The sequence below is a fragment of the Aquila chrysaetos genome, chromosome 10 (assembly GCF_900496995.4).
Source record: "Aquila chrysaetos chrysaetos chromosome 10, bAquChr1.4, whole genome shotgun sequence".
In the NCBI taxonomy this organism is placed as follows: Eukaryota; Metazoa; Chordata; class Aves; order Accipitriformes; family Accipitridae; genus Aquila; species Aquila chrysaetos.
This window is the reverse complement of record NC_044013.1, coordinates 40,496,869-40,522,552: the sequence shown is the minus strand read 5'-3', so window position 1 is coordinate 40,522,552 and position 25,684 is coordinate 40,496,869. Positions and strand designations below refer to the sequence as shown.

The 25,684-nt window shown below is 47.1% G+C and overlaps 1 protein-coding gene across 10 annotated transcripts in view; it reads left to right on the top strand.

The window, feature by feature from the left end:
• Positions 1–25,187, top strand: part of BCAS3 (BCAS3 microtubule associated cell migration factor) — a 375,729-nt gene extending 350,542 nt beyond the window's left edge. For 4 of the 10 annotated variants that reach the window (XM_030028653.2, XM_030028652.2, XM_030028656.2 and 1 more), the window contains 3 exons: positions 1,059–1,226; positions 8,213–8,278; positions 24,305–25,187. In XM_030028653.2, coding sequence (XP_029884513.1) covers positions 1,059–1,226; positions 8,213–8,278; positions 24,305–24,453 — 383 coding nt within the window. In that variant the 3' untranslated portion in view covers positions 24,454–25,187. Of the gene's footprint in view, positions 1–1,058; positions 1,274–8,212; positions 8,279–24,304 lie in introns of all 10 variants that reach the window. The other 6 variants (XM_030028657.2, XM_030028658.2, XM_030028660.2 and 3 more) reach the window with 5 other exon arrangements.
• The last annotated feature ends 497 nt before the right edge of the window (positions 25,188–25,684 follow it).

Sequence of the window (25,684 nt, the reverse complement as noted above, 5' to 3'; positions counted from 1 at the left end):
TGGCATTTGCATTTTTTCCCCTCAGTAGGCTGGCAGAAACCAGGCACAATAAATGCTGCATATTCAGTTACCTAATAGTTGAGTAAATGGTATGTGCTTGAAGCAACAAAGCATAACTGTAATCTTGTTCCAAGTGGGAATGATTTAAGTAAGCCTTCGCAGAAGACTTGCTGTATAATAAAGTAGAATAATTTTAATTTGTACTTTGAAGTGATCTTGAATTCAGAATCTAATCTTTGCATTCAGCAGAACATCACACCCTGTAGTGAATGAGGTAATAACTGCAAGTTAAGGAATTATTTTAAGTATCTCTTGTAGGTACGTGCGCTTTGTCACAATAGCCAGCATCTTCAGTAAAGCACTGGTGATGAAAGAGTGTCTGTTAGCTCACGTTTGACCTAAAATTTCACAGTGCGGGAACAGAGAAAATCCACAGATACCCCAGACTGAAAGAAGGGCTCGCTTTTTTCCTTCGGTAGACATACTTCAAACACAAGGCAGAAAGCAAGCCGTCCTTTTCTCATCAGCCTACCACACTGTTGCACTTTTCTGCTCAAGAGCAAGAAAGGGTTTTTAGCTAAAATTTGTGCCTGTTGGCAAAGACGAAATGACTTAACTGTTTCCATTGTCCGAGATGAGAAGGGTGCTCAACAGCAGCCCAGTGAAAGACAAATCAACTTTAAAAATAATTTCTTGTTGTCTAACGTCTACTTAATAACGTATATACAGTTTTTCAACGTTACGTGTCATTTACATCAGCATCATTATGCTGATTTCCTGACTCTCACTAGTGTGAGAACAGAATTGGGTCTGTATTTTTAATTTAACCTTTTTGCTTACAGCTGTTTGGTCAAAGCCGTTCAGTACTTAGGGCTCTGCTTGCTCCTGCTGTGCTGTTAACACCAACAGTTTAACTAATGAGTTTAACTAATGTGCTGAAATCAGCTTTTCAGGAACTCAAAATGCAAGGGCTTCTTTCTTTCCAATGCAATAAATAATATGTATGGAAGTAGTTTGGTCCCAGGGTCTCCCAAACATCTCCCATTTGTTTGTTGAAGGTGCCTTCGACCGGAGCGTGACCTTGCTGGAGGTGTGTGGGAGCTGGCCCGAGAACTTCGGTCTCCGTCACATGTCTTCCATGGAGCACACTGAAGAGGGCCTTCGGGAGCGCCTGGCCGATGCGATGTGCGAATCTCCCAGCAGGGACATAGTGGGATCAGGAACAGGTACAAAGAAGAGGTGTGATCAGAGATCACGTACATCTCACCCAATGGTGATTTTTTTTTTTTTTTTTTTTTAAGTTTTCCTTTTCTCTGTACACTGCCTCTCTGATTAGTTAACTTTTACGGGAATCTCATTTTGTGTGAGAGAAGTCATTTATAGAAAGAAAATAGTGGTAGATCCCATAAACATAGTCTGAGAAGCCTAAAGTAACTTGAAGAAAAATACCGGCGCTTGAAGCTTCCTTACCGTATAGCTGCGACAAGGGCTCTCCTTCCTCCCCTGCCAACTCAGGAGCATCCGAGTCTCTGTGCAGATTGCTGCCCTTGCCCACCCTGCTCCAAACAATGTCATAATCACACACATCCTCATTTTGTGTCCTGAATAGAGCCACTGCAAAGCGGTGGTTCTGTAATCCAAATTAATCCATCTTCATCAGTGTCCATTATATTGATAAATTATATCATCTGTTTAAGTAAATGGAATGGCACGTCAGAGATTATGCTGCTCAGAAGGGGCCCAGTGGTAGGAGATGCTCAGAAATGTTAAAGCGCAGTTATTGCGGTTTTATTGTCTCCATTAATTTTGACTTGTTTCAAAAAAACATCCTCTAGTAAAAGGACTAGGCCCATCTTTGATCCACGCACCATTTCTGTTGTGACCAGCAGCTAATAGGAACGGTGGCTTCTGACATCAGCTGCCAGCTCGCTTGTCACTCTTCTGGCAACTTGCCTGGGAAGGAAAAAGAGGACAAGCTCTAGCAGAAACGTATAGAAACACCAACCTACGGACATCACAAGAAGGCCGTGCAGACCAGAAGCTGTCTCTTCCTTTTGCTGTTGCCCTCCTATATTGCTGAGGGCCTCGTGCTGCTCTGAGCTCTCCTGCTCCTGGAGAAGGCTCAGGGGCTCTCCCATCAGGGCTTGTCCCCCTGCTTTGCTGGTGGGTTGCTACTGAGCACGTAGCCCATGGCAGGTCACCAAACCGCTGCTCCCTCCCGCAGTCTGGAGGAGGAGGCTGCAAAGAAGCAGAATTTAAGCCCTTGCATGTAGGTACGGATCACAGTAACCAAGCCGCTGAATGGTGCAGAAGCACCCTTCATAGCCCAACTTGTCACCTTTCAAACTGTCTTTCCTCTGGCTTCCGTCTTGAAAAAGATGGAGTCAAGGGATGGTTTAAGATTTGGTATTAAGAGAAGGAGTTGGTTGAACACAAAGTATGGGTCTCAGTTACAGATCTGGTGCAAATTCACGCCAGCTTGTTGCCTTGGATGAGGCACTTAACGTGCCCGTGACTCCAGTGCTCCGTCACTGCAACGAGGATAGAGATGCCTCACATTGCCGGTGTGGAGTTTAATCAGCTCATGTCTGTAAAGGGCTGTGAAGGTGAAAAAACAGGCTGTGAAAATAGACAAAGGTACATATTTCATCACTTATTGACCCATACTGTGATGTGAGTGAACTTTGGGATGGTATCCGCTTCCAATAACAGGTCAGCTCCCCTCAGGCTGTGTACATTAGGGGAGAAGTGAGGGGAATACCTGCTCTGAAAGCTGAAGCCATCTAGACATGCCAAATTAAGGTGACTGACTGCCCCAGACACTTGACTTTATATTATATTGTAAACCGAGAACTGTGTCAGAGAACAGAGGTCTGTATTTGCCTTCCATTTTCGCCAAACCCAGCTGACAGCAGCGAGTGCCAACTTCTCCGGCATAAGATGAGGCTCACAGTACTGCAGGCGTAAAGACAGAAAGCAACTGGTTATAGAGATGCCATCACTGAGCTAAAATTCATCCAAAGAGATTTCTCCCCGCTTTTACTCCAGACACATAAATCTTCATAACGAGGGTAAGATAGGTGCCATCTCAAAGCAGCAAATGTAAGCGGCAGTAGTGAGTAACATGAGCATTGACCCAACTCACCCCATCCCACTACCCTCCTCTCGCTGTCATTACGCTCTATGTTTTCCTGCCTGTTGTGGGATTCTCTCCACCACTAACATACTTTATTCTCAGGTTTTGGGCATGTGGTGACTCAGTGCAGCAGAGAAAACCTAGTGATAAGGCAGTGAACTCCCGTGCCCTTTCCACTTCCATCCCCTAACGGCTCTTGAGCTCTTCTTACCAGATGGCCATAAAAAGTTCTCTCCTGCTTAGATGATACCTGGAAAACTGCACTTGCCTAGGGAGCCGGCTAGCGCTCGCTACAACATGCGTGGCTGCACTCGCGGCAGGCTGCCAGCCAGCCATTTGTCAAGCTGTGGAGCACGGTAAAGTGCTAGCATCTGTCTGCTGGTTAATAAATGGGGAAAGATAAGTTTGGAGGTACATTAGCCTTGCTTCAAAGAAGAGGTGTCTTTGTTGGCTCGTAACAAGTAGGATAGTTTTCACTTCCCCCAAAACCACTTACGTCTTAACAAACCTAGGCTGAACTGAATTATCTTTGAAAAACATGCAGTTTTCTTCCTTGGATTCTCTGCTGCCCACTCACCTCAATGAAATGATAGCAGAGAGTTCAGCAGAGAAGGACGCCGTAAATTTGCTTGTTGGTGGTTGATTTATATGTTGGTACTGGTTCCAAAGGCAGTGTTTATATTTCTGCGTTGGACTCAAAATTATGGAAGTTATAAACCTCCCTCTAATAATCCTAAAATGACTTACTGTAACTTATGCATGCCTTTATGTTATGCATGCCTTTAACCCCTGTTTGTGCTCCTTGGATTCTCTTCAGTCCTTAAATATGTTTTGCAGAGATTTAACGAAACTTGCAAAGTCTTATTCAAACTGAAACATGAATTAATGAAAATGTCTAACTCTGAATGTGAAGATATGTGCATGTGCAGTGCTCAGGTCCACTGTGTGGACAAAGACAAAATGGGCAATAGGGTGGACAGTGAGCCTTTATCAAGTGCTCAACTGGTCCTGACATGCACTTAATGGCAAGAGATAAATAGATTCTTTTAATGCCTTAACTGTTAGGACATAGCTGACACGTAGATTTATATAGTAATCAGGGCTGATATGCTGCAGTAGCGCAGAGGAAACGCGTGCTCGTGGCGCACAGAGCACTTTGAGGAGTAGATATTCGCAGCGTCTTTGTTTCTTACCTACCCCGCTGCATTGCAAAGCAGGGTTGGCAACGCCTCACTGGTTCGGTGGTCCTGGCTACTGGCAGAGGCAGAAATGACCCAAAGGTTGGTTATACAGGAAACGTCAAATTGGAGGACGCAAAACCACGAAGAATAATCCAGCATTTGCAAGGAAGGGGAATTAGATGGCCTGATGGGTCTTTTCCACCTCTGACTCCGACTAGTTGCCAAGGGCTGTCAGACAGTGGATGCGAGAAGAACCAGGTCTGGAAAATGACCCCCCAAAAATCTACTTTCCTTGTGACCTAAATGATAACTCCAGTCATCCAGCTAGTTGACTTGATTGGGAAACCAGCTTTTCTCCTTGTTATCCAATTATCCAGACGACCCATGTCTATCTTAAGTGGAGTCTGCTGTACATAAGCTGTCAGCCTAGATACACATTTAAGTCCAAAGAAGGCGTAAATTGGCAAAGATGCAAAAAGATGGTTTTGCTGTTTCAGTTTCTGTCAAACTCTCACTGAAAAAAAAAAAAAAAGAAGGTCTACTCACAAAATGTTAGTGGTCAGTGACCTCTTTTGCTTGCAAAGCTTTGTTTTCAAGCAGCTACAATATTTACATTTGCAATATAGTTTCTGAGTATGTGCTGGAGCTTCACATTGCATTCTCAAAAAAAAAAAAAAAAAAAAAAAAGAAGAAAAGTTAGTATTGTGATTTATGAAACTGTGCTTCCAGTAGACAAATATCTCTGACAATATTCCACTCAAACTGGACATGCAGAAATTGCCAGCCCAGGCAAGAAATCTTTCCCTCCAAAAATACTGTAATCAGTAAATCCTCTGATTTATGTATTCCTTCAACAAGTACATTTCTTAAGCTTTCAAATGCATTTTGGTCATTTCTAGGCATAATATTGAAAATTAGGCTATAAGAGGGAACCAGCCTGAGCGACAGGATGTTTTCTGAATTTCATCTGTGGAAGATGATTTCTGTGGCTATCCCGTTTCTGTGCCGTGGGAGTTAAGTGTGCTGAAGCCCAGGAGACAGATTCCCCTTGCGCTCTCTGCCCGTTCCCTCTGGGCTGAGGACGGCATCCGCAGCCGCGATGCTGATGTGGGTTCTTCCTACAGAGGTACAGCATGGTCTGCGTACATCCCAGGAACCCAAATTCATTAACATCCACTTAAGACGCAGGCTGGCCTGAAGGAAAACCAGTGGATCTGTCAGTCCCAGAAAGGAGTTTCTAACTCCAGGACAGCAGCAGTGAGCATGGAACGGTGCGGCTCTGCATCTGCAGCACCAGGAGGAAAGGTATTCTCAACCCTGGGGCGTTCGTCCCAGCTTCTCCTCCCTCCTTTCACCTGGGTGAAAGGTTTAGCTTGATGTTAAATCTAGGCACAGCTTCAGGCTCGACTTTCACGTGATTTACCAAATCAAAACCCGTTTTCTACATTTTCTTGGATTTATGACTATAAAGCTCATAGCACAGTGACAGAAGGGTAGATTTATTCTGTAGGAGACTTAACACAACAGACAGGTTTCCAAGGGAGAATTGTCAATATATAAAATAAATAAGTATACATCACTGCTCAGGTTATTTTGTCAGGATAGGCAATACTGCAAACTTCCTTTTGTGATAACTGTGCTGCTGCCACTCTCAGACCCCTGGTTTTTCTGCCAGAAAGAGCCACTGGAGTCTGGGCAGCTGTGGAGATACGGGATGGAACTTACTGTGTTTGCAGTGTGCGATTCCAGTCCGTCCCCGTCTGCTGCGTCTTCTCTGTTACAATTTGTTTGGCTGCCTGAATGTTGCACTTATATTCATATCTAATTTATTTTGACAAAGCATACCCAAATCCACATTGCTGCAGCGTTGTACAAGTGGTGGAACTGGTCTGTGGACATACAAGAGTAGAATTGCTTTTTGTGGGCATGTATCCTGTTTTTTTAAATTCATCATGAAATCCAGTACCCTGTGATGGCTCAGTTTACACTGCCATTTATGGAGCAAATAACTTTTTTCTTTATCAATCCTGTCTCAGAAATACATATGAACTTGCAGTAAGAGCCTGTATTAAAAACTGTAGAGCACTCCCCAAATTTTGCTTCTCAGAACCAGAGCTATAGGTCTGAACAGGGAAGGATGCGAGTATGGGACCATCATGGTCAATACAGCCTGCAAGGTTTGAAGAACTTAAAGCAAGGTGTTTAAAGCCCATTATAAAGTTTCAGTTAAAAAAAAGAAAAAAAAAGGTATGGCTCATTTTCTTCCAAAACTCCAAGTCTGTCAGCTACCACCTGTGGAAAGCCAGTGGCACAGGGGTGAGGTACAAACACCGCAGAGCGCCCTGCGCCTGGCCCTCAGAAGAAACCGTCTGGATTCCTTCCAAATTTCATGAACAAACTCATAATGCGATGAAGGAAGCTCATATGTTGAAGCAAACTCTTTAACCTGATTAATGGGATGTAAGTAAGTGGAGCTAATTAGACGTGCTATTAGAGAATAGCCCGTACGAAACCCAGGATCGGTGCTCAGGGAAGCTGGGGTCCTGGTGCCCAGCTGAAGCTGTGCGGTTATACCAGCCTGAGCCTAACTCGGGTCTTGACACCTTTGAGCTTTGCAGGGGGATGTTTTTGAAATTTGTATGTAAAATTTGTGGTTTGGAGAAGTGAAATCACACGCTTTCTAGCGTGCCCGGCTGAGGTGGGAAGCGCGCTCCTCTGCCGGAGGGAGAAGAGTGAGCCGCTGCCCTCTGATCCCGTGCAAGGAGCATCCTTCCTGGGTTTTTTTCCAAAAGAGAAAATGTGGTCACAAGCTGTGTTCAGAGACGAGCAGCCACCTGGGCATAGATGTACGTGTACATTTAGTTTCAGGAATAGGATTAGCCCTGTATAGAGTCAGAGCTTTGATCGGCACCTTTCCATCTCTTCCTCCCTCCCTTCTTTCTTTCTTTCCTTCCTTCCTCTTCCTTTTAATTTTTCCAAGACAATTTTTCCCTTCCCTCTCCTCAGTTGGTCTTAATCCTAACTTGGACATGGGATATGGGAAGGCAGGAACACAGGACAATTGATTTTCCCTCCGAAGAGCATTTCTGCAAAGAGATTTCTGCATAGGTTCAATGCAAAATCAGCTTGGGCAGCGAACGCACTGGTGTATCAAATAACATTGATGCTAAAAGCAGCCTTTGAACTTTCAGAATATTCATCCCAGGGTCAGAGATAAAGTTACCCTCTCAAATAAGTCTAAGAGCTCAATGCAGTTCTTCCTACAAAAGGTTTATTTGGATGAGCCTCGTTTAAAAGAAGGGAAAACTCGGGGCTCTTTAGGAGCCACCATATTTGAAGTGCTGGCTAGGAGCAGCATTTGCATTGCACACATTTTGACATGGTTTTATTAGTTATTTCTCATGTGCAACATGCAACAACAGGGCAGCTGCCCCGTGCAGAACATCAAGCGCTTCAGCGTGGGCTTCTCGCTCTCTCCTGCCCCAGCCACGGTCCCCGGAGCAGCCCGGTCCCGCAGCCCTGCCAGGGCCAACAAGGGCGTTTTTAACTTCACGACCATTTCCCAGGTTTCCAAATCTGCCTTAGCACCAGCCGTGGGAGTTTTTAGTGGAATTTCTTCCAGGTCATACATTATTTAAGGGGGCGGGGGGAATGAATGCTGATACCACAAATGTTTCTGGTGTGAAATTAAGTTCATTGCTGTTTGTAGAAAAAGTCTGCTGATGTTTCTAAAGGGAGCGCTGATACCACGAGACAACTCTGACTTTCTGCCATTTGATAACAAGTTCATCAGCTGCATTTACTTATTATCAATTGTGGTGTGGGGAGATTCCTTTTCTTTTTTCTTTTTCCTAAATCAAGGCATTTTTTAAGAAATATTTTATTTTTGATACAGACACAGCCGGTGAAGTAGCAGTAAAAAACATCACCACAAAGAGGCACATGGCTTTGAAATGTTTTGGTATGTAACATAACTGTATTGTTATCAGGTCTTAACTTTTGCACAAAGAATATTTCTCCCTGTTCTAAAAGCAAACCCTCTGTCAGCTTTCAAAGGGCGACATACATAACATGGTCATAGGGGAACAAAACAAAAAATATGTAAGTGTCTAAATCATTTCACAAATAACATTGTTCTATTTCTCTCCTTAAACGAACAAGAGTTTCTTTGATTCTTTTTTTTTAAGTCAAATTTAGGATTCTGCTGTTCAGAGCAGAGAGGTCACAAGGCCCTAATGTATTTAGCATTGACTGCCCTCTCTTGTAGTGCGTCTATTAGTCAGTAATTTGATTTGTACCTATTCATTTGCAGTCCCTGCAGGAGCTCTGAGCTGGCCCCAAGTATAATTGGTGCTGTCTCTATTTTTACATCATTAGATTAGCCCCGACTCCTGGCCACTTGTTGTCTGCGCTTGTCTGTCCATTTATACAACCTAATGTAACACAAAATTCATTACTGATCACATTACTTTCAACTCTGAAGCCAGCTTTGTGATAAACATTTTGTTAACCCTTTCTTGCCAGCACACAGACCTGGGGGATAAATGCACTCTTCCTTTGCAGAAAAATCAATATCATAATAAAACAAAGTGCAGTCACATTTCTAGATTTGTCATTCCTCCTGGAGAAAGAAATGGGGAGAAACATAGATGACTAAATGATGTCTGCATCCAGGCATCTCACGCTGGTGTATATGAAATGAGCTCAGCGGTGTCCTTTCTACTAGAATATAAAGAAGTGACACGAGATAGGGCCAGCACTCAATTTAAAACTTAATTTCTTACTCATTGTTCTGCAAATGTTTTAGCTCTTCTGTGCAGACTGTAATCGGGTTACGACATTATTGGAACTGGACATTTTTCTTCCAGTGCTTTGTCTCAAAGTAGTTAACAGAGAAACAATTCCCTTTCTCCTTAGAGATTTGTTATTGCATTGGGTTTTGTTTTGGTTTGCTTTGGTTTGTGGTTTTTCCTCCTAATGATTAAGCAAATTAATTTTCCTACTGCAATACTCCAGTATTTCACAGGAAAATGTAAAGCTCTGTTCTGTCTAGCTTGGCTTTGCTCACATTTGACTGTTTCGCTGAGTACGTCCTAAAGCATTAAGCTTTTTGCATCACTGAGGCTTCTGCTATTGATTTCAAGGGGAACAAGAGGAAAGCCACGGTAGGTATTTGTTTAAGCCTGATTCTGCAAAGGGCTGAACATTCTTACAGCTCTCTTTGCAGCATCATGCCCATGAGGTGATGCTTGCTATTCAAAGAAATATATTTTAGTGCTCACAAAAGCTGCTGATTTTTAACAGTTTTCTGAATTCATTTTCTGTTTGTACAGCTTGGCTTGGAAATCGGTTATTTTGGGTTTTCTAAATATTTAGAAACATTTCTCAGTGTTTATTAAATCTTCCCTTTAAAAGTCCAACTTCTGAAGCCTGCCCCACACTGAGTGGTCCACACTGAGTGGGGTGCAGGAGACTAGGAACAGGATTTTTCCATCTCTAGTTTCTGTAATTACCCTGTTATTCCTTTTAGGAGTCTTTGCATGGTATTTTTATGTAGGATAGGACTTAGGGCAAGCATATCTCTCTTACTAAGTTTAAGAGCCCTCGTCTCCCAGCATTTGAACCGGGACTGGTATTTTTACAGCTGTTTTGTGAGCCAAAACTTGTTGCAGCTGCTGAGGTGGTGGCAGAATAAAGACAAGACAGTTCCTCTCCCTCCTCCCAAGCCCAGCAGCCCCGGAGAGCCTTTCGGTATTTCGCCGATTTTTTACAGGAGTGATTTTAGGTGCGTGCAGCGTTGCCCGGCGCTTGCTCCTAAAGCCTGGCTTGGGTGGGGAAAGGCACGAGTCTCTCCGCTGCTGCCTTTGTGCCCCTCTCTGCTGCAGCTTCGCCATCTGAGCCCGGGGGGAGGCCAGCGTGCCCTGAAATCCCCATACAGCCTTACGGGACTGCTGTGACCCTCCCGTTAAGGATGAGCCGCAGCTCGGGTCGCGGCGCAGGGCATGCCGTGTGCTCAGTGGCGGAGGGTGTGCGGCCACCGCGCTCCCACCCTGGGGTCCGGCTGTTGGGGATTGCTAGGCTGACACTGCTCCCATTTCTGCTGGCTGCAGATCTCCTGCACCTCTTGCGTTAACTAGTTGAAAGTTTGAGCCTTTCGTTGTCTTAAAATGACGTGCGGCCGATTTGCTGGCTCCCCTTCCTGCCCGTGCAGAGCATTAACATCGTGCTGATGCCGAGGGCATCTCCTGTTCCCTGGATTGTGAAAGGGCAACGGCCCAAGTCATTGCAGAGCTCTCATAAACTATTCATTGCCCTCACCAGGGAGGAGCCTGTAGAATGGAAACCTATTTTTGCAATAAATTGTTAAGCAGTCGAACTATTAAATGAACACTTCTTGTTAAGAGAGGTACAACGAAGTATGAGTCGCCAAACAGCAAAATACACATTAACACAGCGAAACCCCCAGCAGTAAATGGAAGGTCAAGAGCTAGAACAATTAAAACGTTAGAGTGTGAGCCAACCCTCTGGCCCTGCAGCTTTCCCTCCTTTCAGCCGCAGAGGCCTCTCTTCCACCGCAGGATCTGCTCCTCGTGCTTCGGTATCAGGAGGCACGAGTCCTTCGATGGACTCCCAAAGTGCCACCTCCGCCAACTCCGAGGGCTCTCTCCCACCCCTTCGGATGCCTATCATTTCCTATCGTCGTACTCTAGTCTGCAGCCCTGCCATCACCTCTCATCACCCCTGCGCATTTCTCTAACAGAATATCAGACAAATAGTAACCTGATTTTTCCGATAATCTAGCCTTGCTATCCATGGTGGAGGCTAAGAGTATCAGGGCGTGGGGCCGTATCCTTGCTTAACAGTGATGTTGTTCACTATCTGATGCTCGTAGTGTGTCTAGCGGAGATGGTTAGGCAGAAGGTGGGAGAGAGGGCAAGGGGAGAAGGAGGAAAAAAACCAAAGGGGATTTTGGCTGGGGAGGATCGATGGGGCGGGAGACTCCCTGGAGCGCGTCCCGTGGGACCAGGTCTGGTGGCTGTCCCAGGAGGAAGCAGTGTTGTGGGCAGGTCCCCGGCAATGCTGGGAACGGTTAGTTCTCCTTGAGGTATATATCGTAATTTGTGGCATGAAAAGATTAGCTTTCCTTCCATTCCTAGCCTGCTGTCTCCCCACCATGGATAATACATAAAACAGTAGACTTTTATTCATTAACATTTATGGGAAAATGTTAATATTAAACTGTAAGTGAAAAGCCCTATCTTATTGAATTCTTCTGCTGTGTTATTGGGAGCCTAATTACATTTTGCATTTAAATAAAAACCAGATGACGTTCAGGACAGTCAGGCAAGCATTCTGTAAGTGAGAATTTATCTTGCGATCTGGGTAAACAATGTCTCATCATTTAACAGTTATTATAAATAATGGGTTTTTAAGCACTTTGCTGGGAGTTCATATTGGCTCCACACGGGTTGCACTAAGGGAGAGAGAATTTCAGTGACATCTTCCAGGCATCCGGTGAGGAGGAATCATATCCTGAGCTCACTTCTCAAGCTGCAGCAGTTTTCATCCTCCTCTGTTTGTTATTGCTCAATATTGTGTGCACAGTCGGCTGACAAAAAAGCTAAGAGTAAGAAAAATGACGAATCGATTGGAAGCATTTTGCAAACAGAGAAACCATCTATGCTGCTGCCCCAGCAGAAGTGGAAGGTGTTCAGGACCCCTGCAGAGGTTCATGCAAGTGGTTGAAACGTCCAAAGGCGTATTCTTTCTGTGAAAATGGTGCTGTTGTGAAAGTTGTGTGTTCACAGAAAATGAAAAAGAAGTTGAGGCAAAACGTAAAGACAAAAAGATAATGGACCGGCTGCTTTTTTCCATGTTTCTGCTGGTGCCCTCTTAAATTACATCACCGGTAATTACATGCTTGGTAATGCACGAGCTAATTTAGACAAAGGGTAAAACTTCTAAAAAACGTAAATAGCTTTTTCCCCACTTCTGTTGTTTATATTCTGTGTTTCATTGCTGTCGCTTCAGACAAGGCGGCGGTGCTTTTGTTGCTAGCTGGCTTTTAGTCTTTTCTCCGTGTTCCTCAGACATTAGCAAGAGCCTCCGAGATTTCTCCAGGCAGCTTCTGCACAGTCTGTCCTGTGTCCCGGGGAGGAAGGAATTAGTTTTCCATGCAGACAGAAATAAGCAGTAACAGGATGAATTTTTTAAGCAAGCGTTCACTGTTGTGAAGAGATACTGAATTTGGGAAGGCCTGATGCTGGCTGGTGGCGTGTCACCTCCTGACACGCCAGGAAGCCACCCACCCTGTAAAATGGCTGTTCCAGGACATAAACTGTTTACTGCCTTTTTCTAGGCGAGGCATTTTATCCCATTTTCCAAGAAGACCCCTGCAGCTAAAATACCATCTTTTTTTATTTATTTATTTTTGGTATTTGTTTGTTATTTCCTTGGTCAGTGACTTTCTCAGTATCTGCCCAACACACGAACTCTGTGTTTACATCAAAAGCTGATGGTGTTGTGAAAGACAAAGGGTCAGTATCGCTTCTCCGGCTGCTTCCAAAGATGTTTTTCTGGGAAGGCTGGAGGCAGGAAGGTGCCAGCAGGGTCAGCAGCCAGGACCTGCCCCGTTCCCTCCGCTCCGGCTCGGTGGCACGGCATGGGAGCGAGGAGCCACGGGCAGCTGGGGATGGCGAGCCCACGCAGAACCCTGGTCGAGGTGAATGGGATGGAAATGGTGGCTGTTCCCTAACCACATACGGGTGGCACCGTGCCGGAGGACCCAGAAGCAGTGCCACGGAGCGTGCTGCGGAGGGATGCTCGGACGCGTCGCTGCGCTGGTTTTCTCCTAAAGCAGAGCACAGCATTCCCACGGACGGCATCTCCCATCTATTCCTACATGCCCTGCTGAGCAGCTGTTCCCATTGGGCACTGGCTCAGGCCAGGCTGTCGGGTGGAAATGACGTTCGGAGGTGTTAATCAAAAGACAAATTAACCTAGCAGCCTTCCTCATCTGCAGCCACAGATGCAGCAGTGGGTAGATGAACTGTACAGGGACAGATCCCTAACCTGAAATCTGGGCGTGCTTTTTTGCCTTCACTCAGGGCTGCTTTTATCCGCACCCTTTAAAAAAAAAAAAAAAATCTTTAGATTATATCGTGCCAGGATTGTGTTGTCTCTTTGGTTTCTCTTTTGGAAACGCAGCTGGTCACCCATCAAAATGTGAGTGGAAAGTCTGCAAAAGAGCACGACGTGAAGAGCAGGTAGCTGTATTAACTTCACTGCCAGATGCCCAAGTACAAGGCAGAATCTGCACAGCTTGAGATGATTTAAATTGCCTTTTATGTGGGATGTGGCCAGGGGAATGCCTTGGTTTGCCATTAGGTCTTTTATATTTCACACAAGAGTTATCCTCCACCACGCGCTCGTCCACAGGCTGCAGCTCATTCACACGTTTGACAGTGCTTGTAAGAGTGTAACTAAAAAGGCAAAGTATATTAGAATCAATACTTGGAAGAATTTTTAAAATAGGACTTTTAAAAAGTGAAAACATCCAGTTGGCTTTTTTCAGCTGCCTTCTGGTTTCACAAGAACGAATGCAAACTGCTGTGTTGAACAACTCCATTAACAAAGGGCCAAATTAATGTCATTGGATGTCATTTTTATCAAGGCTCTTTCATATTTATGTCTAACATCAGAATTTGGAGCTATATAAATAAGACAGAGTGTATTAAGAGCCTCAAGCAATCCTGCAAGAGAGCGAGCCCACGAGGTTGGCCTGTTGTTTTTCCAGGCTCGCTTAATACTCAATCTAGGTAGAGACGTGATTTTAAGAGTACTACTGCAAGCTTTGAGTGCTTCGTAAAATTAGGTCTGTGCTTAGAAAATTGGTCTGCTTGAAGCAGCGATGTCAACATAATCTTTAAAATAATTGACTAAATAGACCAAATAAGTTGCGTTTGGAAATAGGATTATTTGGATGGGTTTGGAGTTTCTCAGCGACGCTAAAACTAGCACCAGGGAAATGAAAGGAGGAGACCTCTGCTCCTTAGATCTCCACCTGAGTTTTTCCAACTCGAGAGCCTTGAACCGTTTAGATGAGCAGACAAAGCTGAGTCCGCGGTGACATCATTTCGTGAGCTTCAACGAAACTCTTCTGATTTGGACCAGCTGAGCATCTGCTCCCCCCAAACTTTTAACTTCTCTTTTGAATCAAACCCAAATTCCAGTCCGGTCTAGCTTCCTCCTCAGCATCAATCTGCACCGGGGAGACAGCCCAGAGCCTCTCAGTAGCTTTCCTCACTGGCCCGAAAGGCCACTTTGTGTCAGAAGTGCTAGAAGTTGTGCCAGAATTACTTTGCTTTGTAATATTATACGTCTAAAATGAACTCGGCAATACATTTGTGTCAGAAGCACATAATGCACATATGCGAGATGCACACAGAGGCACACTCTGAGCACAGAAGTTGTCCTCCTCCAGGGTTGCCTTGTCTTCCTAACTGAGGGTTATTAAGGAGGCTCAATAACCGAGGTAGCATCACAAGAGGGAAAAAAAATAGGTATTAGACATGAAAGAAACTGCTGACGTTTGGAGGGTCAGGCGCGTCTGAAATCCCCCGTTCAGCCTATTGGCGAGGGGCTGACCGGACCCCAAGTTAATCACTGGGTTTGTGGGTTTGACCTTCAGGCAGCTTTGCCTTACCCAGCTTTTTTTGCTGGGACCGTTTGGCCGAGCCCGGGAGAGGAGAAGGGACCCCAGCGCTCCCCGAGTGCTCCCAGTTGTCACGCTGCCGTGCGGTGGCTTTGCTACAGCCACCTTTGAGACGGGACCCCCCTGCCCCGAGATCTCCGGCTCCGGTGGGAAGGGGGATGCTTAGATCTATGTGGTGGGTCCAGATCCTCTCTGGGTAGAAGCGTGATGGTTTCAGGAATAGGAGCATCTACCTCCGAAACTTCTGAGCGAGATCCAAAGAGTCCGGAGGGTGTAGTAGGACACAGAGCTGGTAGGTGTCATGAACGTGCAGATTACGCTGAATTTGTATTTTCCTTTGTGGAGTCGGAGGCTGACAGAGGGGTCACTGTTGAGCAATCAGAGGCACTCCCATCACCCTGGGAATGAGAGACCAAACCCAGGAATTTTAATACAGTGTTTTCTCTTCAAATGCTTTTGGTGTGATATACACAGATGTGCTGCTTGCGTAACTGAAGATACAAGATAATTCTGCCTAAATACATTACAAAACTTGTATACACACTGGCTTGCACAGGAAAGCTTATATTATATATAAGGTACGTTATAGGAATTTATAGTAGCAACATGCTGAAACTTATAAGATGGGGTAGGACAGAATTCCTTTAAACCCAAAAAACCGTGTCTGCATATTCATTTTAGAAACTCTTCTGGAAATCTTGCACAAGGAGTCATAGGCTTCCATTATGTGGATGGACTACAGAAATTGTTTTCTATAAGCATTTGACTGTTGTAGCTTTTGAAATTTCACATACTGACTAAAATTGGCAACTCATCCTTCTGAAGTGCCATTTATATAGGAAAACATCCTAAGCCTCTTTACAAAAACATACAGCTCTAGGAAACTTGAGATTATTTTTTAAAAGCACTGGAGTTATTGTGAAAGTGCCTATCGTGAAGAATATTCTCCCTCTAAATGCTAGTCCTTTATCTAGTGCACTTTTAACCTTCCATAAAATGCTTGGAGTCAAGTCTGGCAAGATGCCAAAGTCTTGGGTCTCCTACTCCATGGACTCGAGTCATATGGAGCTTTTTGGGGTTCTCTTTTTAAAGAAAAAACCAAGCTGCTTGCTTTTTTTTTTTTTTGGTAGAGAAAATTCTGTAGAAGTTCATGCATGAAAATGTTTTGTCCGTATCTCAGCGATCTCTTCGTGCCTGAAGTAAACCCAGGCATTTATGTAAGTTCAGATGTCCTCCCCATTTCATAAGTGTTAGTCGTTTGGCATCTTCGCATTTAAATCAGGCACTAGAAATGAAATTTGCAGTCTCGGAGGGGCTCTGATGTTCAGAAGGCTCAGTCTTCATTCCCCTGGTTATCTCCTGCCTCCTGTACCTCCTCATCTCCTTGCTAGATCTGGCCACCTTTTTTCCAACATGCCAGGTTTCATCTCCAAGTGCATGGCATTAACGAACTCTGTGTGGATTCAGCATTAGAGTTATTGTAAGGTAGTTTGACAGTAACTAATATTTTACATAGGCCACTGAATTCTGATTTCAGAGAAGTTGTTCGGGCAGCGTTTGCTTTGCAAATTTAACGTAGATGCTTTTGTGTTGTCTCAATGTCTTTCAGGTTGCAGCAGGATGAAATGGGTTTTAATGCGGGAATTGATTTTCAATGTTCCAATGCCGTAGTGTTACATTTCTTCTTCTGAATGGAGTTTCAAATCTCTTTTCTCAAACTGCTGGTTTAAAAAAAGGAAAAAGAAACATTCCTTAGGAGCAGGTCCATCACAGCCACCCAAAGCATCGCAGGAAACCAGTCCCCGCAGCTGCCTGCGCTGGTTGCCGGAGCGCGGGGGGAACTGGGGAACTGGCACAGGTTAATGGCTTCTGCAGGAGCAGGGCGTGGGGCAGAGAGCAGATTTAATTGACTTTTAAACTTTATCATAATCGTATGAACTTGTAAACATTATAGTGATATATAAAGCTGGAACCGACTTTCTGTCTGTGCTCCCTTTGGAAGGGAGCAATGGACAAACACATTTGCCCAGAAATTTCTTTTCAGCCATCTTAAATTAAAAGGAGCTTGGAAAATTAAGACCTTTAATAAGTACTTGGTGCTTTTGTTTCACTACAATTCAATATTAAGGACTTTTCCTTCTCCGACTACCCAAAAGTGCAGGTTTCCCCCGGGGGTGCGGTGCCCCCTCTGCCCTCGCCGCCGGCGGGTCCCTGCGCGGGGCCGTGGCAGCCAGCGGGGCTGGAGCCAGCTCCGCGGGTCCTCGCCTCGGAGCGGCCGCCGAGGGTGGTGGAGATGGTTTATAATTAGAGCTTCCTCGTTAGCATAATTGCATTTTGTCAAAAAAAAAAAAAAAAAAGGGAATACCCAAGAAAAACCTACAACTGCAGTAGCGGTAATGCAATTTCTAAGCCTTTGTGTTAGGGGCGGTATTTCTGCATCCCGGTTCAGTTTAGGACTTTGCATCAGCTTTCGAGCCCTTTTCTGCCTTGGGCTGCGCCATCCGCATCCCAGGCATCGGCACCGGCTCCCGTGGGGACCAGTTACGATATTTGTAGTAAATGTTCCTGCAGAAATAGAGCCAAAAGCACCCAGCTGAGTTTGGGATGTTGTCTAAATACCAAAAGATGGAGCGCTTACGTGTAAAAGTGCGTGTCGGCGTACAGGGGAGCGGAAACGGCACGTCAGGGGCTGGTGCGAGCTCCTCCGGGGGAGCACGTCCCGCTCCCTTTGGCAGCAATCAGTAAAATAAAAATGTTTAACTAATCCATTCACTGGGGAGCGTTGTGTAAATTACAAACAGTTTAAGAGATCCTCAAGACTTCCATTGTGTTAATACAAATTGCCTTTTAGTGTTCGCTTTATATAGGATCCTTTTGAATGAGAATCCAGATGGCAGAAGCTACATAATTATTATTCATTACAGTTAATAAGTAACACTCAGAAGCCCCAGTCAGCTCCGCAAGTCCCCCGTGATAGGCATTGTGCAAATATAAGGGCAAAAAAACATAGTCCTTGCCGCAGAATATTTTAGGATTTCGGTTAAAGACAAGAAGGTATGAAGGGCCCTTACGTTTGCCTGCCCAGGGGCACAGACCGGGCTGTCATTTTGAGAGCCCTGTCTGCAGGGAGTCTTCTCACTTCTCCTCCGAACAAAGGAAATTATCTTTGATTTTAAAATGAAGCTCTAATTTGGGCCTTTTAGCTGTTCATTCAAAAACCGCTCGTGGCCGGGGAGAGGTGGTTTTAGTAAGCAGCACCTTGTTTCTCTTCCCCACCGCTGGAAGATGCCCGCCTTGCATCCTCATTTCGGGGAGGGGGCCGAGTACGTTCCTGCGCTCGCAGCCCCCTTGGCACACGGCAGAGCCCAAAAAATTCCCCAAAACAATTGCCGTGAATGACAGAAATGAAATCGAGGAGATTCAAGCCCTGCTGGCCATTACCCCGCTTCCTGCATTCCTACTTGTTAATTGTCTAATTCCTAACGAGTCTTCAGGCGTCTGATGGACTTTCTGATGCGTGCTCACTCCGACGCGTCCTTGCCTCCCCTCCCCGGCCTCATCCCTCAGCAGAGACCTTGTTCCTTTAAAAATGCCATCCTTAAAAATCAGAAATACTCAGCCCAGCAAAAGGAAAAGGGAACTTGACATTAGTTGAGCTTGAAAGGCTTGGTGCTGTGAAAAGTGACTGACGTGTGAAAAGAGGCTACAATTAGTTCTTTCCCCGAGCACTCTCCCATTCAGTCCAGGGTCACTCCTTCAGCGAGCTGCGGCTTTGAGGGTAATGTGTTGTGACAGTTTGAGATGATGAAGAATAATTCTTGTATTCAGAGTTGCTGCCGCTTCCCCGCTGCCCTGACACATCAGGCTGCTGTCATTGTATCATTTATCCCGGCTGCGGCTCCGCCGGGCTGTGCAGGAGCCTGGGCAGCCCTCGGTAGGTAAGAGGAAAGGGTCAGCTCTTCCAGCAAATGATTTTGGAGGATATTTTGAAACTGTGCTTAACAGGGGAAAGCAAACAGAGAGAAAGGAAAAACCATTAGAAGAAATAATGCACTGGAGATGAGTTTTTTGAGTAGACATAAAGGAGATACCACGGCTTCAAGTGGACCACTACAGAGAGAGCACGAATAAGAAAGGCAGCATAATTTATGAGTGTTCCGGGCAAAAGAGGGCTATATAGATTTTCTCCAGGCATTGGATTAATGTGCCCTATAAAATGGTTTCACATTTAAGCTTGGCAGGGCTTTGTACCTTTCTAGATTTGATGGGGTCCTTCGACAGTTCCTGGAGCTTTCTGGAATTGAGGGTGCAGCCACCTTGCTGGCTGGGGCTGGCACCGCTCCCCAGACCCGAGGACCACGGGCTGTCCCCAGAGCAGCTCTTCCTGCTCTTCCTCCTCTTCCTCTTCCTCCTCCTCCTCCTCTCCACCTCGGCAGGCAGCTCGGGGAGAGCGAAGTGGCTTGGGCGGCAGAACAAGGGACAGGACCGTCGGGCTGCAGCGTGGCAGTTGGGAATACCAGCAGAAAGAAATGTTTTGTGGGAGGTTTCGTTTTCAATTCCTCGGGCAACAGCATGCGCACCGCAGGAAGGCTGCGGCTGGTGCCAGTCTGCGGGCAGCCCCGCTGGAAGTAATGCCAAAGCAGAGAGCAGCCAGCGTTCGCTTTGCAACACCTTTAACACCCCGTTGTTCTCCAAGCGGTGTCGGTGTTTCCGCAGCCCCCGAGAGTGCCAGACGCTGCAGGGCCACGGGAGGGGGGTGGCTGCCCCCCCGGGCGGGCTGGGGACCCCGGCCGGCCACTCGCCATGCCACCTTCACCTTCCTCCCCACACCAGCAGCCGCAAGGATTTTTACTGCTGCTGCCTTCACCGTGGCGGAAAGCACGTGTGCCCTGAAAATCCCTGTTATTCAGGGACCCTGGGTGATGCCAGCGGTGCCCATTACTGTTACCATCAAAAGCGCAGGCAGGGCTGTTCCCAGCTCCCCTGAAGTGACTTTCTCCTCATGGCTTCAGCAGATGTTCCTGCTCCTTCGTCTTTTTTCCCTGTCTTTTTTTTTTTTTTTTTTTTGGTTTTTAGGGCAGTCAGGACTTTGCGAGTCGTTTCCTCCGGGGACATGAGCAGGTTTTAGTATTTACGTTTCCAGTATTAGCATTTATTTGTATTTGTGTTTGTTTTTCACGGGCTTTTGAAAGCCTCAGGGAGCCATTTATGGGGCCAAAATAATGCAAGTGCTGGTCTTCTCACAGTATTTCATTTCCTTGATTGTGGAAATGCTACGAGAAGAGCAGGTCTCATGTTATTTTGACCCCATAAATAGCTCCCAGAGGCCCCTTTCTTCCTTCTCCCACCCACTCCCCCCCAAATCAAATATTTAGGTTTCTGCAAAGCCTGACTTCTCAACCCTGGTTATCTTGCTTCAGCAGAAGCAAATTGCAGTTATTACAAAATAGCCAGAGAGTCTATAAGGCCGAATGGGTTTTATATGATGCACAATTTGTTGGCTACTGTACAAGTTCATTAAAGTGTATCATAAGAGGTTGTTTTACTGGTACATTTAAGGAAGTTAATACATCTCGACAGTATATGCATGGGGGAATGCAGATACAATAACCCTCAGACATGCTGGGGCCAAGTCCATTCCTGGCGTAACTCCACCGAAGTAAACGAAATCACTTGCCGGGCAGCCGTGTCCTGCTCTGCCGGCACGGTGCTGAGCCTTCATCCTCGGTGGCTGCCGCTGCTCCAGACTCTCCTGCCCCTCGCCCTTGCCTTTCCATGGGGGGATCCTGGTTTTTGCTTCTATTTTGTGTTTTTCAGCAAGCGTCTTCCCAGCACAGAGGACATCGGTGGTCTGACCGGTTACGTGACACGTCTTAATTAAGTCTGGGAAGTATTTCTCCTCCTTTCAGCTGTGCCGCAGGGCTCAGCTGCTCGGTCCTGGGGCAGTGGGAGGGCAGCACTGCCTGCACTGCCTCTCTGTAGGGACCTGCCTCTCCTGATACCCAACAGCCTCACCACACCGCAGTGGCTCCTTCTGCACTTGTGGGGTCTATTCAGGTATCAGGTCTATCAGAAATAGTCCCCCAGTTTTTCACCCCATAACAGGACGGGCGTCCCAACGCCGTGGAGCCGTTCCCAGTCTTGTCTGAGCTTCCTATGGGAACGGCATCGATGTTATTGTGCACGTGCCACTGCCATGTCCTGGTGCGCTGGAAGGTCTGGGAGGAAAGATAATAGTTTGTGCTAGACTTTTTTTTTTTTTAATTGTACTTTTTATTAATGAAACAGCTGGGAAAAAAATGGACCGATTTGGGGAAACGTAGGGAAATGTGCTGACTGTGGTCCTAGGGGTCATATGTGCAGCGCAGGTAGTCCCTGGTGACCGTGTAATGGCTAATTGCAGATCTCACGTGACCAGCCGTGCACGAGAGCCGGGCCCGGGCGAGGGCAAGAGCCCAATTTCCTGAGCACAGCGGTGCTTTCTGCTGCAGCGGTCAGGAGTTTTACAACACTTTCTTAGGTATCAAAATACATTGCTCGTCTGCCTCGCCGTGTAATTAGTTCCAGAGCGAGCGGGTTCGCAACGCGGGGCTGTTTGAGAGCGCCCGGACTCCTTTGCCCAGGGGAATGTGCGCGTTTGCCATCTGCGGCACTTGGGATGGCAGCTCGGATGCGGGAGCTCCGCCGGTTTTTAGCCTGACCCCCTTTGAACCCCAAGCGGTCTCTGCGCAGGCTGGAGGGCTGGAAAACATCCCCTCCGGTTCCTCTTGAGCCTCTGCATCTCCTTACCCTGTTTTTTGTCCCTTCCCTTTACTAGCCGATGGGGTTGACGTGCCAGGGAGCAGCAGGGAGGGAGCAGCGGCAGTGCCGGGATGGGACCCCAGCCTCCCCAGCCAGGGCCTGTGCCCACCGCTCTGCCTCCCCGAATTTTTGTCCATGCTTTTTCCCTGGCTGGCATCAGTCTCTGCAGTGCCACCCCCTGGCAGTCCCCCGCAGAGGTGACAAGCGCTGCCGGCTGCAGAAATCCCGCAGCCCCCAGAAAGCCACCCTGCGAGCCCAAATTCCCCCAAATCCCATCCCAGGAGGGCGTGCGGTCCCGTAGAAGTCACGGAAGGACAGGCGGGACGCGGCGTGGCCAAGGACAGGCAGGAGCTGGCAGGCCAGCGCTCGGCCCCAAGGGGCAGAAACGGCCGTGCGGGAGCCACGGCCCGCAGGGAAGCAAATGCTCCCTCGCTCTTTCCCTCTCTCCCTTCTTTTGCTACGGTTATTGAAAACACGACATTTGCCTGAAAATCAATTATAGCTTAAAAAAAGCGAGCAAGCGAAGTAGCCCCGCGAGGAGTTCAGCAGCCCGAACGCTGTTTGGGGGAGCCCCAGCCTGCCCAGCGCGGGCAATGGCTGCCCAGCGCCCGAGAGCTCTGACGTGGGACGTTTAACCGAAGCCAGCTGTGTGCAGAGGGAGATAAAAGCCCCAAATCAGACAGGATAAGCGCAGTATTAGTGTGGGATACGCCACTCATTTCTGATTTAAATTACTGTTTTTACTTCCTGAACTCATGGGAGAGTAAGGATGTGAGGAAAATGAAGAGGTTTAGACATGGACATTCCTTCACTAAATACTGGCAAGAAATCATGATTAATACAGCTGAGGTCATTATCATCGCTGCTTATAGGGTGACCGGTTTCCTGGTGATTTGTTTTTCATGCATCCTGGGCAGATTATCTCCGTCGCAAGTCACCTCCACGACCAAGGATTAAATCCCCGAGCCCTCCTTCGCTAGGTGTGCGCTCGCCTGGCCGTTACCTCTGCAGTGCCCAGGTAGCAAACGGGAGCTGTGCAGTGTCCGAGGATGCTGGGGCGGGATGCTTTTTGTTTTAGCAAAGCACCGACTTTCTGCTTTTGCCGTGCGCTTTGTGTATAGATATGTCCTTATCACAGAGTCCTGTTGCAGCAAAAGGACTGTCGTGGTTTTTAAAAAAGGTTAAATACCCCAGTGTGAGACAGAGGTGTGCAAACGGCGGAGGTGCAGTAATATTTAGCAGAGAGCAAAGCGGGCACCGCTCCTCCAGCTCCTGCATCTGCGGCTTCTTTCCACCACCATCCAAGCAAAAACTCCCGCTACAGGGACAAGGAAAGCTGCCTGTCTCCTCCGGGGGTTTGCCCCCTGTGCCTTACGTGCATGACACCGCAGCGTGCCGCAAACAAGAGGGTTTTTACTCTTTCCCCTCCGGCAGCAGAGGAATTTGCCCAAAGGTCCCATCCCCATCCCGTCCCCTCCAGCGCAGGCTGCGCAGAAGCAGCCGACGGAAGGCGCGCTCGGGGCCGCGCGTTGCAACTCGCCAGAATATTTCTTGTAGCCTGTCACCGCGTGTCTGGGAGAGGATTCCTGTCGTGTACACGGAGCTCTGCCTAATCTCACCGCTGCATGCCGCCGCTGAGTGCTGGCCGGGGTGATGCTGCCCAGCGGCACTGCTGCACGCTGCCACTGAGTCAACTGTTGGGTTCAAGTGGCTCACAGAGAGGCCACGGTTAGAAACGATGCTCTGCGCACACAAAAATCCTCGTGTTTCGAGATTAGGGAGCCATAAAGGCTTTGGGAGGTCAGCGAGGGGAGATGTCTGGATGTGTGTGACCGGGAGAGGGAGAGCCACAGTCGGGCCTGCTTTCTCTTTTGCTTTGAGGCGCAGCTCAGGCACGTAGGAAAGGGGATATTTTCTCTTTGGCTTGAAAAAGCAGAGTTATTTATGTCCGTTTGTGCAGGATAAAGGGTTGTGGAAAGTCCCTGGTGTTCCCAAGGTGGAGAATCGCAGTGGTTATGCACCGCTGGTACACACCACCGGTAACCAGTGTTGCTGCCGCTCCCTGTTCCCCACAATCTCGGCAGCATTGCTGCAGAGGAAAGATGTTTCATCATCTGCCACCGTACCCTTCACACCCTGCTCAGTTCAGCCGTGAGCATCCCCACTAGCGAGTCCTGACATGTCACGACTCAGTGGCCTCGTCCCCAGGGAAGGGGCTGCTCTGCTGGGCAGCGTGTAACGTCTCCGTCCAGCTCCGCTTCGGCTCAGCTGAGCTGTGAGCCCGCAGAGAAGTAGAACAAGGAGCTGGGATGCCTCTGGAGTGATTCCTCAAATCACCCCAGAAAAGATGGGTGACGAGCAAATGTTAGAGCAATGATCCAATAAACAGATTTGTCAATAAAGCGGCCGTCTGATGGCACTCCGGGTTTATCTGAAACGCTAACCAGGACCTGCTCTCTCTTCCCATTGCAGAGCTTCAGCGAGAGGGAAGCATAGAGACGCTCAGTAACAGCTCTGGTTCCACCAGCGGCAGTATCCCACGCAACTTTGATGGCTACAGATCACCTCTCCCGACTAACGAAAACCAGCCCCTCAGCCTTTTCCCAACGGGATTCCCTTAAATTAGCCGAACATCCAAGGAGAGATCCAGACAGGGTAACGAGCCGCCTCTCTGCCTAAACAATCCCGATGTGTCTGTCACCTGCCAGTTCGCCGCTGCGCTGGATGGTTCTCGTTACCCTGATAAATATTGATGACTCGTAAACCTTCCTGAAGTATGCTCACAAAATCTTGACTTCGTGTTCCTGTGCAATATGAAGAGACTCGGTCTTCAGTCCTGATAGCTCTGCGGCTTCTTTTTTCGCTGTGTTCAGGAAGAGGTTGGTTGAGGAGAAATATTTCTAAGCCATTTTTGGTCAAGTACATGGTTTCACAACCGTTCTCTGCTTTTTCATGTTGAGAGATGAAGGGAATCTCTGTAACTCAGAGGAGCTCTTGCCATTCGCAAAAGTGCCGAGCATTAACAAATGAACTGGAGAGAGTGGGAACTGGAAGACTTTCTGTGGACAGGGTTGATAACGTTATTCCTTCCTCGTTGCGTCTCCTTGCTACCCTCCTTCCCCACTGATACTCATCAATGCCAGGAGTATTACAAATGGAAATGTTTCTTTTTGTTCTTTGGAAGAATTCTCTCTATCGCTCCGGTTTTCTTCTAGTCATGTATTTTAGAAACGTACTTAATCGACTAACTGCAGTCACAAATTTCTCATATTTGGTTATAAAAGTTGTTCGTTGGAACTCAGATATCTGTCCAGAAATGCATGTGTCATTGAATAAATCTAAGTTAAACAAGAAACTGCTTAAATGGCAATGTTCATGGAGTGTTACTGGGCTGGCTATGGGCTTCGTGTATCTTCCCGGACCAGACTATGTGCATATTTACGAACTTGAGGGCTTTAATTAAAGCCATCAGTGGATGTTTTGCAGCCAGTCTAGCTTGTTTTTGCCTCCCTGCTTTCTCATCCCTGTGTGCAAGGGCAGGATTTTTAAAAATGGGAGACTTAGGCAGTGTGCCTTGCACCCGCTTAGTGCCTCTGAAAATCAACACCCGTCTCTGTTCGGGTGTCTGACCCCAGCTCCAGCTCCTTGCATTGGTTGGGGCCCCGCTTGTTCATCCCACTGATTTCGGTGGGACGAGGACCAGGCAGCGGAGACGCCCACCTACATCTATTGTGTTGTAGGATTTTGCAGAACCCGTATAGCAGCCTGAGCCTGTATACCCTACTGAACGTGCGCAGTCAAAGCTAGCACCGCATAACTCTGCTGATAAAATAGTCATGGGCTCACACATAG